At 37.3% G+C, this 12,291-nt stretch overlaps 1 protein-coding gene across 13 annotated transcripts in view; it reads right to left on the minus strand.

The window, feature by feature from the left end:
- EYA4 (EYA transcriptional coactivator and phosphatase 4) overlaps positions 1 to 12,291 on the minus strand; it is a 127,972-nt gene that overhangs the window by 29,050 nt on the left and 86,631 nt on the right. For 5 of the 13 annotated variants that reach the window (XM_060753391.2, XM_060753390.2, XM_060753396.2 and 2 more), the window contains 6 exons: positions 11,945 to 12,040; positions 5,778 to 5,844; positions 4,018 to 4,160; positions 3,761 to 3,904; positions 2,300 to 2,379; positions 1,989 to 2,172 (listed from right to left, as the gene is read on the minus strand). In XM_060753391.2, coding sequence (XP_060609374.2) covers positions 1,989 to 2,172; positions 2,300 to 2,379; positions 3,761 to 3,904; positions 4,018 to 4,160; positions 5,778 to 5,844; positions 11,945 to 12,040 — 714 coding nt within the window. The remainder of the gene's footprint in view (positions 1 to 1,988; positions 2,173 to 2,299; positions 2,380 to 3,760; positions 3,905 to 4,017; positions 4,161 to 5,777; positions 5,845 to 11,944; positions 12,041 to 12,291) is intronic. The other 8 variants (XM_060753401.2, XM_060753403.2, XM_060753393.2 and 5 more) reach the window with 2 other exon arrangements.

Consider the following 12,291-nt stretch of genomic DNA (forward strand, 5'->3'; position numbering starts at 1 on the left):
AAGGTATACCAGAAGGTGGTTATAAGATAGTCTGTGGCCTCATCATAGATCCAGAGATATAGTTTTGTGGTTCAGAGCATGTCGAAGCTTTAGAAACTTTAAATCCTGGGTTTATTTAGTGCATTCCATTGCATATGACAGTATTTCAGCTTTCCAAACTATAGAGCACAAGAATGAGAATTTTTAAATTCCAGAATAACCAATCTTCTCTTCAAAGAATGATCTGATATAAACTTTCCTCATCATTGCTAGTTTATCAACCTGATTCTTTCTAGTCGCACTTATTCTTTCTCTATGTCTCTCTATGGTTTTTAATGATTTTCTCTATGAATTCAGATTGCCACAATGTAAACTTTCATTCTGTTTTTGTATAAGCAATATAATTCAAAATTTAGTTTTGCATTTTGCACATGTGTCCCAAGTACATAGTGGTTTTCTGCGCATAGTGAATGACAGTAAGCATCCAATTTTTACTTCCAAGCTGTACAGTTTTGGAAAAATGTTGATATTGCATCTGGAACAATGACAACATATATCTGAAAAGTTGGATAATTTTTGATATACTGTTTTGTTTCCACATAAGTTACTCATGGGATCAGGAACTCCACTCTAAGATCATATTGACTATATTTACAGAGGTATCATATATTTGTATGCTAAATAAGTTGCCTTATAAAATAAAGTATTATAATATATAATAATTTGCTATTCTAAATTTTATAAACCTTTCAAAACACATGTGTAACAAACAGCCCTTGTACCTGAAATTCAAGTTTGTCCACTTACATCTTGTAACAGAAGTACCATCCAACAGTACACAGTGTTACATTCACTCTGAAAATATACTACATGCCTCTATCCTTCAGTTAACACTTTAAAAATATACTCATCTTAAATGAGTGCAGTGTTTTGAATGTGCAGCCATGAAATTTTACAGCACTTTTTATCATGTAGTGCAGAATACATTGAACTCTTTTCTACCAGATTATTTGTTTCTAGTATTTTATAGTAGAATATTAAATTCTGGAAGAAAAATATGCAAGAATGCATTTTGTTATTATAACATATTTATAATAAATAATAATAAAAGTGTTTCAATGTATAACAACATAAATATTCTAGTTATATAACTTACACATATGTATTTCATATACATGGAGTAAAATGGGTTAAATTTTATACAAATACCACATCCATATGTGTACACTTAGTTAGTATTGCCTATGACTTATCAATTACCTCTCCCAGGGAGTCGCTTAGCCCCATCTTGCCTAGCTATGCCCTTGGGGCATTATTGACAGTCCCTGTATGGGATTCTTTGAGAAGCCGAAGTTGTCTTGGATCTGGAATACACTGAGATTTGCTGCATTTGGCTGAACTCAGACTTTCCTGAAACTTGTTCATTCTTAGATGCAGCACACATCGGTAGTGTGCATTTTGTGGCCACCGCAGCCTCGGGTTGGCTTGAAACTGAACTATATGGACAGTGTAGAATGGTAGTCATGTTTTTGAATAAGTGTGTTTAAACTGTCCAGTCCAGTTGAAACAAGTGAACTAAGAAAGAAACAGCTGTATACCTTGCCCTAGATTGTACTTATCAATCCAAATCAGGGTTCTGTAGTGGTTTTCTACTAAAAACGGCTCCTTACTGAAGACTTTAAAAATCTCTAACATACTGCTTACAGCAAACAGCACTATCAGGAGCAAACAGCTGTCAGATATGGAAATACTATAAGCGAAAAATCAGCACAGCACAATCAAGAAAGTAAGCATGCTATTGAATTTTTTAGCAGGTTTAAACATATACCTTGGCTGTCCGATTTAACAGCTCCAAAATATTGGCCTTTCTCTTTTGTTCCAATCTTACATCTATGTGTATGTATTTCCTCTACTGTTTTTTTAATTCTACAATTCATTATTGTTAAACAGCCGTAACAATTAAAATGCAGTTGCAAGGCCAAGTACAATTTCTCAACACATTTTTTCACCTGGATAGAGGTCTATACCTGGTTGACTAGTTAGTCCAGGGAGAGATTCCTGAAGCTGGTATGTTGATGAGGATGAAGAGGTACCATCTGTAGTGTTGTTTGAGGTCATATAAGCTCCATATGTTGATGGTGAATAATACTGTGGATATTGATTTTGGCCAAAAGTTGTATATGATGGATATTCCTGGAATGATAGAAACTAGGTTTTTTTAAAATTCATGTACACTTCTTCCCATTCTGAATATTTAGAAATGCTAAAAAGACTACTTAATAATTTGCTTGAGCTCTATAGAAAAAATTAATTATCATACCTGTTGTGAACTACTGAAGTTTGTAGAATTTGAGACTGAATTGTTTGCATAAATAGAGGATGATGGTGTAAAACTAGAACCTAGAGTTAAAAGAATAATTCCCTATAAGAACTAAGCAAATTAGCAAACGATGCAAGCAAATTAGCAGCAAAAAGGTAAGGTTTAATATTAAAATATAAAGAACATGTACATTAAACCTGCAGATATGTCAGCCCAATCTTCTATTTAAAACATCTGTAATTCATAACTATGTATAAAGAGCAATAGCATTGTCTGCTTAAAATGTAATAAGCTGCTAACAGGTCAATTCCCTTCTACCACCATTACATTCACATTCAGCAATTCAGCTTCACCAAAGTACTAATTCATCAGTTCAATGTGAGGATATGTTTGAACCTCATTCTATGAATTAATGAGCCTGCTCATGCTTATCATGCCTGCACTGATATCTGGTCCTTTCCATGCTGGGAACCTAGTTTCAGGTATAATATGGTGACTACTGTTGCTTTTAGGAAATTAGAAGCTATATGCAAATAGAGAGATACAAATTTTAATGCAAATTTCCTATGACTAAAGTTCCACTAGTCCATCTAATCATGAGTACACTTCCTTAGAATTGTCAGTTTCAACAAGTCACTGGTTTCCCAGTCTCCCTTATTTGAAATCTTTTAAATTGAAAGCTTAATAGATGAGCTGGAAATTATCAATCTTATTATTAAACTAAAATGGAAGAGAGATGAGAGAAAACCTATCTGTACCATTTTCATTTGTTAGGCATTATAAAAGTGCAAGGTAACTATTAGAAAACCAATACGGCCATTTCATATCTCTCCTCTTCATGAAAATAAGCAAGAAGGGAAAACATTTTGGAAATGACAATTTTATTAATTCTTCTAAATGTATAATTTATTTTATCTAATTCCTCACAAGGAATTCTACATTTATAATGTCACATCCTCATAAAACTTCCTTCCACTTTGATGTTAAACACGTTAAGGTAATAGACAGGAGGGGACCCACAGATTGAGAACCACGGCTCTAAAGCCATCAATATACACAACATATGGTTACTTTTGTTGTTTGCTATCAAATGTCAGCAGCATGTCAGGAAAATCCCATTAATGGAGACCTTCCTGGTTTCCTTCAGTTTACCACTGAATTTGAATGGCACGGCATTGTGTGACTCAGGGTGGGTCTCAGGGTGATATTGTTGCCAATACCCAACCAAAGTTGCCTAGTCCTGCTCTAAATTTAAAAAGTTGTCACAAAACTTGAAGTATATATGAAATACCAAATACTCAATAGAGCAAAATTATCTAGATCAAATGTCATAATATAATGAAGAAACAAAAACCTATGATACGTGTAGTGAAAGAACCTATCGGACTATAACGTATCCAAACAAATAAAGAAATAGAGACTAAAAAAGTAAAAACACATCTAGGAAAATTGATAACTGACCTGGCATTTGGTATGAGTATGGTGTTTGGCCTGGCTGTGGTGTGGAGAATCCTGGGCTATAACTAAGGCACCCAGTCTGCAAGGGTGATTGTGTTTGTGAAAGTCCGCTTTCCGTCTTGATGCCTGGCAACATTACACCCAAATCTGTGTAAGAAATTAATTTTCAACTTCTTTTTACAATTGAAAGGAAAACTCACAGGAGTCTGCTATGCCAAATATATAATTATTGCAACATAATAAAAAACAACTGGAAATACCATAAGTAGGTAAACTGTAAGGTTGCCCAGTCTGTGAATACGCTGTATATACTGCGGGCTGCTGCATTCCTGAATATTGGGTCTGACCAGCATAGCCAGACATTGTTTGAGCTGCTGGAGTAGACAGAATATGTGGATAGGGCCTAGACAGAAAGGAGGAAAATACTGTCACTTGTAACACAAAAATGGATGGAAATCCAATTCAAACAAAGAAGTCAGTAACCTCCCCCACCCCTAGAATTAATTACAGAAGTACATGACAATGATCACACATTTTAGCCCTGAACCTTCTGTCTTTATAGTAGCCGGAAACAGAAAAAATAAATAGATGAAGCATTTATTGTAGAATAGAGATAAATAATGGCAAAAAAAACCTTGATCATCGAAATTTTGGTATTTTGAAGTAAGGAAATTTTTTCTTGCCATGGTAGATCCCACTAAAATTTTCCAATATTTGGTTTTGACAGTATACAGCATAATTTCTAGAATTCTTAAGCACTAGAATGTATAGTAACAGTAAAATGGCAATAAAAAGCACACCATAGAAGGGGAAGACCCTCAAACTGGAATCCCCTAATGGACTATTTTCCATATTATGAATTAATAATAATAATAATAATAACACCCTGCTTTATCTCTCCCACAGGAGACTTAAATCAGCTCAACATCAAAACATCATTAAAATATACAAATATTAAAACAGCATTAAACATCATTAGTATTAAAACAAATCAGATTAAATTGTAAGGATTCACAAATAAATATAGCTGTCAATATAGTGATGTTTTCATAAGAATCCTCATTGTAACCATCTTTGGAACTCTATGAATGATTCTAAAGACAATATTGTATTACTACTAGAAAAAGGTGCAGAAAAGGGTGAAATGATAAAGAGGCTGGCACAATTTCCTATGAGGAAAGTTAACAGTGTTTGGGTCTTTTTAGATTGAAATAAAGATCATAAAATATTGTGAAAAACGAGAACAGGATATACAATTATATACACTGTGCCAAATAGGAATGGATGTTTCTAATTTGCATACTAACATCTGTTGTCATCGATTGAATCTGACATGGTGAGAAATTAAGGGTTGATAAAGGGAATAATTGTGTAGATGACTACTTAAATTTGGAATAAAAGATAGGTACTCATTGGTCAGTTTTAATAGGGGATTAGACAATCATGGAAGATAAATCTAACTGGGACTGCTGGTTATGATATCTACATATTACCTCAGTATCAGAGGCAGTATGTTTCTCCTGCTTGGAGGCTTCTTGCTGTCAACTATGGGAACCAAATACTGGCCTAGATTGGTGTGATCCACCATGACTCTTTTGCTGTTCGACTGACTTATCAGTCTATCATATATTATGTGCAAGTGGCCTATAGTAAAAACTTTGCCCAAAACGGGAGATCAACACTGAATGGGATAATATAAGGCATTACTGAAATATACAGGTAATTTGTATTAATATGAGCTACTTAAGCTTACTCTGTTCTATTTCTCTTAAAAAATACATTTTACACAGATTTTGGAATCTATTGGTTAAATAAGTCAAATTACATTAAGTAGGCTGAACACTAATACAGTGATCGAAATGGAACTTTCCTGTAACTCCGAATGATCTTAATTTCACTCTGAAATGAATTGCTAGTCCAAACTAGAGAAAACCCACTGAATCAATTGTTGCATGGAAATCACTGTTCATCTGAGATAAATAATATGTAATAAAACACAAAAAGATGCATGCTCACTAACTTGGAGGGATACAGCTGTGTTGAGTACTGATGTGATGATCTTGGACTGTAGCCACTACTTGTTATAACTGTAAAATACAAAGGACACAGAAGAACATATTTAATGGAATATTTGCAGACAAAACTGTACGTAGAAATAATTTGAAGTATGTTGAATCAAGGTACAATTTTCCTCAGATCAAAATCAATGCAGTACAGAAAACATTCTAATTATTGTCTGTTATTGTCTAATATATAACATGGCTTTACATTTCATCAGTTCTGCAGAACAGGACATGCAAAACTTAATACAGCCCAATATTCTTGTGAGATAGTGCACCAAGTATTTAGTAAACCTATTTTGGAGAACATATGACACACATGATAAAACATTCACCTTAAGTATATTAACTCTACCATGAATACTTAATTTGAATTATGCTAATTATTCTAATAAAGATTTATTTACAACAAGTACAGTTTAACCAACTGAATAATAGCCGGAGGAACCACTATGACCAAATATTTAACAGCTTCTGGATAAGCAATTAATTGTGAATTGGCAAACAAACCAGATGAAATGTTATCCCCAATAAGAAAAGTCTCAGATAAAACCAATTAACAGAATGACCAAAAAGGTTTAACAGGATAAGCAAAGGCAGGAATTATAAAATGTATTCTTTCAATACTGAAATGTACTTAACTACAGGAGATCTGTTTGCAGTTGTGAAAAGCAGAGACCTAAAGAGGCAGGAGAATCTCAGAAACAATTTGATATAAATGATGAAAGGTAGCAGACACAAGTCTAATATATCATATTCAGAATTTAAGCAATATGAGACACGTGAAAGGAATGATTTTGCAAGCAGAAGTACCAAGATTTCACTAGTTGTGTGTTTTGTAAATACAAAATTAAAGAGCTCACAATTTTTGAATGAGTATTAATATTTATGCCTCTCTTCCCAGAAAAAAAAATGAGTCTAAAGCCAAAGTACAAACTTTATCTTTCAAAGGGAGTACAATATCTAAAGTTGTAATCTCAGCCACACTTGACAACAGAACTCCCATCTTACCTGGATTGAACTTTAATTTATTTATCTACATCTGATCCTTATTTCCACCCTGAAAACAATGCAAAATACACACAGATTTCTTGTCATCTGTTGAAAGAAAGCTTATTGATGACTGCCAACCTGCAGACTTTGGAAGAGCTCCACCAACGGCTTCCTTTAAATGTTAAACAGAATAGCAAAGAGTACTGAGTGGTAGTACACAGGACAATGGTCAAGAGACTGAACGACATTCCACCAGAAGGGTATCTTGGGAATATTTAGCAAAGGAGGGTCAGAATTGCTGCAGAACAATACCACAAGTCCACCAAACTGCCCAGAAGAATATGAGTAATGGTAGTAAATGAGAAATCTAAGAAAACCAACAAGGATGCTTTGTCCTGTTCCCAGCAGAAGCAATTGACCCAAGTTGTTTCTGTTTAAAAACCAGGCCTGAATCCAGATTGGAATGGATCCCTGTAATCACCTTCATACAAGAAATCCTAGAGTTGTGCTTCTAACACTCACCTTAACTTTAAAACTTTAACTTTAAAAAGGAAGAATACATGGCCAATAATTATCTCAGGTGGTAGGAGTCCAATGATGGTCTCTTCACTGTCTTACAGTTGCTTCTTTTAAAGGGATTGGAATGCAGCCCTCTCTCAAGGAAGCATTTGCAACCTCCAACACCCAATTCTCCAGCCTTCCTGCCAACTGTAATCAGACAGGATGGACATAGGTCTAACAGTATAAAGTGGTTGGCCTCATTTTCTGAAACAATTTGTTCACATTATAATGTTGAACAAACTAAAACTCATCAATCAAAACTCAATAAATGTTTGCCTCAATTTATTTTCCAGTCTTTACCATCAGTATGATCTAGTCATAATATGACATGGTATCATATTTCTGATACTTCCGCCTTACCCTTTTAACTGTGGTTCCTTTGACTATGTAATATTGCTCAATAGCTTCTTGACTACAGAAAGCACTTGCATTGGTTATGCATTCTTACAGAAGCAAGAAAAGTATGTGAACATTTTAGGAAGGTCACATATTTCTAAATGTTATTATATATTCATTTAACCTCTTCATCCTGTATTAGTGTTTCCCAACTTTATTTTGACCAGGGCCAATTGACCAGGGCCCACTTTGACCAGGGACAACTCTTCAACATTAGTACCAAAAGGGGCAGGGCTAGTCAGCTCTGCAGAAAGGAGCAGAAATAAAATAAATAAAATGAAATAAATAAATAAGGAGGAAGGGGATTTGCAGACCGAATTTTCATTCTCGCGGCCCACTTTTGGACTGCGTCCTACATGCTGGGAACCACTGTCTCATATATATATATATATATATATATATATATATATATATATAATGGCACACAAATATTATATGTTTTCAACATTTATTTATTCACAATGCATTCTATAAATAATATTAGTATATGAACTAATTCAGTATCTAGTGGAACCCTTTTGATCAGCAATGACTTCTAGTATATTTCTTTAAATGCCATTTTTTCACATGGGTTTTGTCCATACTACCTATAAAATTGTTTCAACTTAATGATTTTTAAAGGGCTCTTGGCATGAACAGTTTGCACGGTTTCCTGACACATCATGTTGATTGGATATAGGTCCAGATTTTTACAAGGTCATCTTAAAACATTTTATTTATTTATTTATTTAGTACAGTTATATACCGCCCCTCTCAGCCTTCCGGTGACTCGAGGTGGTTTACAAGGCAAGAATTCAATGCCACCAAGGACACAATTACAATATACAATATAAAAAACATCAGCAACAATAAAATCAAACATTATAATGACAAATACTTCAATCGATAATCATTAAAACAATGTCCAGTTCCGCCATATAGTTATTCCATTATTATATCAATTACTCTGTATTTTCAAATGCCCGCTCAAATAGCCATGTCCTAAGATTCTTCCAGAACGATAGGAGCGAGAAAGCTGATCTAATCTCCCTAGGAAGGGTGTTCCATAGCTGAGAGGCCACCACTGAGAAGGCCCTGTCTCTCGTTCCTGCCAATCGTACTTGTGATGATGGCGGGACCGAGAGCAGGGCCTCTCCAGATGATCTTAAAGTCCTTGAAGGTTCATAAGGGGAGATTCGTTTGGAAAGGTAAGTTGGGCCAGAACCATTTAGGGCTTTATAGGCTAAAGCCAGCACTTGGAATTGTGCCCGGTAGTGAACTGGCAGCCAGTGGAGCTGGCACAACAAGGGAGTTGTATGCGCCCTGAGACCCGCTCCAGTTAGCAATCTGGCTGCTATCCGTTGGACCAGTTGAAGCTTCTGGACAGTCTTCAAAGGCAACCCCACGTAGAGAGCATTGAAGTAGTCTATACGGGATGTGACTAGAGCATGGACTACCGTGGCCAAGTCAGGCTTCCCAAGGTCCTTGCACAGCTGGCGCACTAGTTTTAACTGTGCGAATGCTCCCCTGGTCACCTCTGAAACCTGGGGTTCCAGGTTCAGTGACGAATCCAAGATCACACCCAAGCTGCAAACCTGTGTCTTCAGGGGGAGTGTGACCCCGTCCAACACAGGGTGTAACCCTATACCCTGTTCGGCCTTGCGACTGACCAGGAGTACCTCTGTCTTGTCTGGATTCAATTTCAATTTGTTCGCCCTCATCCAGACCGTCACAGCGGCCAAGCACCGGTTCAGGACCTGAACAGCCTCCTTAGTAGTAGGTGGAAAGGAGTGACAGAGTTGGACATCATCTGCGTACAGATGACATCGTACCCCGAAACTCCGGATGATCTCTCCCAGCGGCTTCATGTAGATGTTAAACAACATGGGAGACAGTATTGAGCCCTGAGGAACTCCACAAGACAATGGTTGTGGGGTTGAACAGGTGTCTCCCAGTAACACCTTCTGAGATCGACCTTCTAGGAAGGACCGGAGCCACTGCAGAACAGTTCCTCCAAGGCCCATTCCCGGAGGCATCCCAGAAGGATACCGTGGTCGACGGTATTGAAGGCCGCTGAGAGGTCCAGCAGAACTAGCAGGGACATACTCCCCCTGTCTAACTCCCGGCGTAGATCATCAACTAAAGCAACCAAGGCTGTCTTGGTTCCATGACCGGGTCTAAAGCCAGACTGTGCCGTATACAGATAATCCGTGTCTTCCAAGAATACCTGAAGTTGTGAGGCCACCACACGTTCCAGGACTTTGCCCAAAAAGGGTAGATTGGAAACAGGCCAATAGTTGACGAATTGAGTGGGGTCCAGTGATGGTTCTTCAACAGCAGTTTTATTATAGCTTGTTTTAAGCTCGCTGGAAAAATGCCTTCCCGAAGGGAGGCATTAACCACCACCTTTACCCACTCGGCCAATCCCCCTCTGGCCTCCTTTAGAAGCCAGGATGGGCAGGGGTCTAGGATGCATGTGGTGGCCCTCATCCCTCCAAGTATCTTGTCCACATCCTCGGGTTTCACCAATTGAAATGAATCTATTAAAACCGGACAAGCAGATGCTCATGTTATATCCTCATTGAATTTCTTGCTCTATGCCCACTCTTTGGTATATCTACTTGTATGGTTAGGAATGCTGTCAAATTGCATGATGCACTTGCAATTAATATCCAGCTCCCTGATGGATAACTTGACACTCTCATCTGATGCACTTCAAAATCCATGGCTGCAATCTCTCCAGCTGCAAAGGCACAAAGCAGGCCAAATCATGCTTCCATTACAATGCCTGATTATTGGCATGAAGTTCTCTTTTTTGAATTCAGTATTTTGCTTTATTTTACTGCCAAATGTAATATTTCTCACTGATACTAAAACTCCCTTTCTGGCTGGTTTCCTCCTGGCATCTTCCCACGAATATCATGCTTGTTTGGGCTTTTTAAATGCATGAGTCAAGATTTTTTATGATAGTGACATGCAGCTCTTTGGATATTCCTCTGAGGTCCTTTGAAACTTCTTGAATGCCAGTTTGTTCATAGGACAACTGCACCTGTGTAGACTGAATTTAGTCTGGAACCTTCTCAATTTTTAGACTATTTTTATGACAGTAGATTGATAGAGCCCAGGCATGTAGCCGGGGGGGGGGGGGGGGCTCGAGGGGCTTCAGCCCCCCCCCCCCCGAAATTCTCATGGCGGTTCGCGAAAAGGCTTTACTGGTGCATTATTTAAACTGTTATGTTTATTCATATCATGAACTGATCACCATACTCAATATATTCCATATGCATGGGGGTATTGGGGTAACGATACAAAAGGTTGGCTAGGGTAGACCCACTTTCACTCAGACTCAGCCCCCCCCGAACCAAACTCAGCCTCCCCCCCCCCCCGAATCGAAATCCTGGCTACAGGCCTGATAGAGCCCCATAATGCTCAGAACTGGTTTTGTAACCCTGTTTAGATTGGTGAATAATAATTAGAGCGCCATCATATATAGGGTCGGGCCTCTAAAACTCAATCCTTCACCCCTATTTAATTTAAATGGGTTCTCTATAAATTTAAATGGGTTCTCTATAAATCCTATGGGGTAGTTAGAAAAGGAATGCTTTTGATTCATGAGAGTCATTGTAAAATGATGGGATTTTCTTGATCTTTCTTATTTACAAACTTTTTCTTATCACTGGTAGTAGTGTTTATACTATTTATAATAGAAATAAATACTGTTTGAACCAATGGTTCCCAAGCTGTGGTCCATGGACCACAAGAATGAAAATATGGTCCACGGCCTCACCATTACTACACCCTTGCCTCGAAACTATTCAGCAATGAAAGCGACTGATCTTGCAAAAGCCACTTATAGTGCTGAGGCAACAGGGATGTTGGAAGGAGGGAGTCTGACTATCCACAAAAGATCACTACTACCACATCAGCTCTAGATTATTAAATATGATTTTCTCTGGGTGAGCTGATGACACACAACTAGAGCTGATGTGGTCTTATCCAATGCAATTTTCTGAATCAGCACCCCAAATAACCAAACCGAATCTAAAGTTGACCAAAAACAGATTCGTAACCCTTTTGGTACTAATGTTAGAGAGTGGTCCCTGGTCAAAGTGGTCCCTGGTCAAAAAAGGTTGGGAACCAATGGTTTAAACCCTGTCAATTGGGATTTGACAGAACCATGAGTATATTATGTCTTTACCTGATCCAGTAAATGTGTCCAGAGATCCATCTCCACTTGTTGTTGTTGATGATTCACTGGTATTCATAGGCTCTGTTTTGACTGCAAGAAGAGACACTATATAGAAGAATAAGTAAACATAGGATTTTACTTCTAAATTTACTTATGTTACAATAATAATAATAATAATAATAATAATAATACTTGTGGTTTAACAAAAAGTATGTACACATTGATCGTATGTCATAATACCGACTTTTTCACAATCAGAGCTTTAAAACCATGCTCATACTGCTTTTTACCATTTATTCAGATACAGTGTGCCCTCATGGGGGTTACGTTATAGGACCACCTGCGATAAGTGGAAA

The sequence above is a fragment of the Anolis sagrei genome, chromosome 1, assembly GCF_037176765.1.
Source record: "Anolis sagrei isolate rAnoSag1 chromosome 1, rAnoSag1.mat, whole genome shotgun sequence".
Lineage (NCBI taxonomy): Eukaryota > Metazoa > Chordata > Lepidosauria > Squamata > Dactyloidae > Anolis > Anolis sagrei.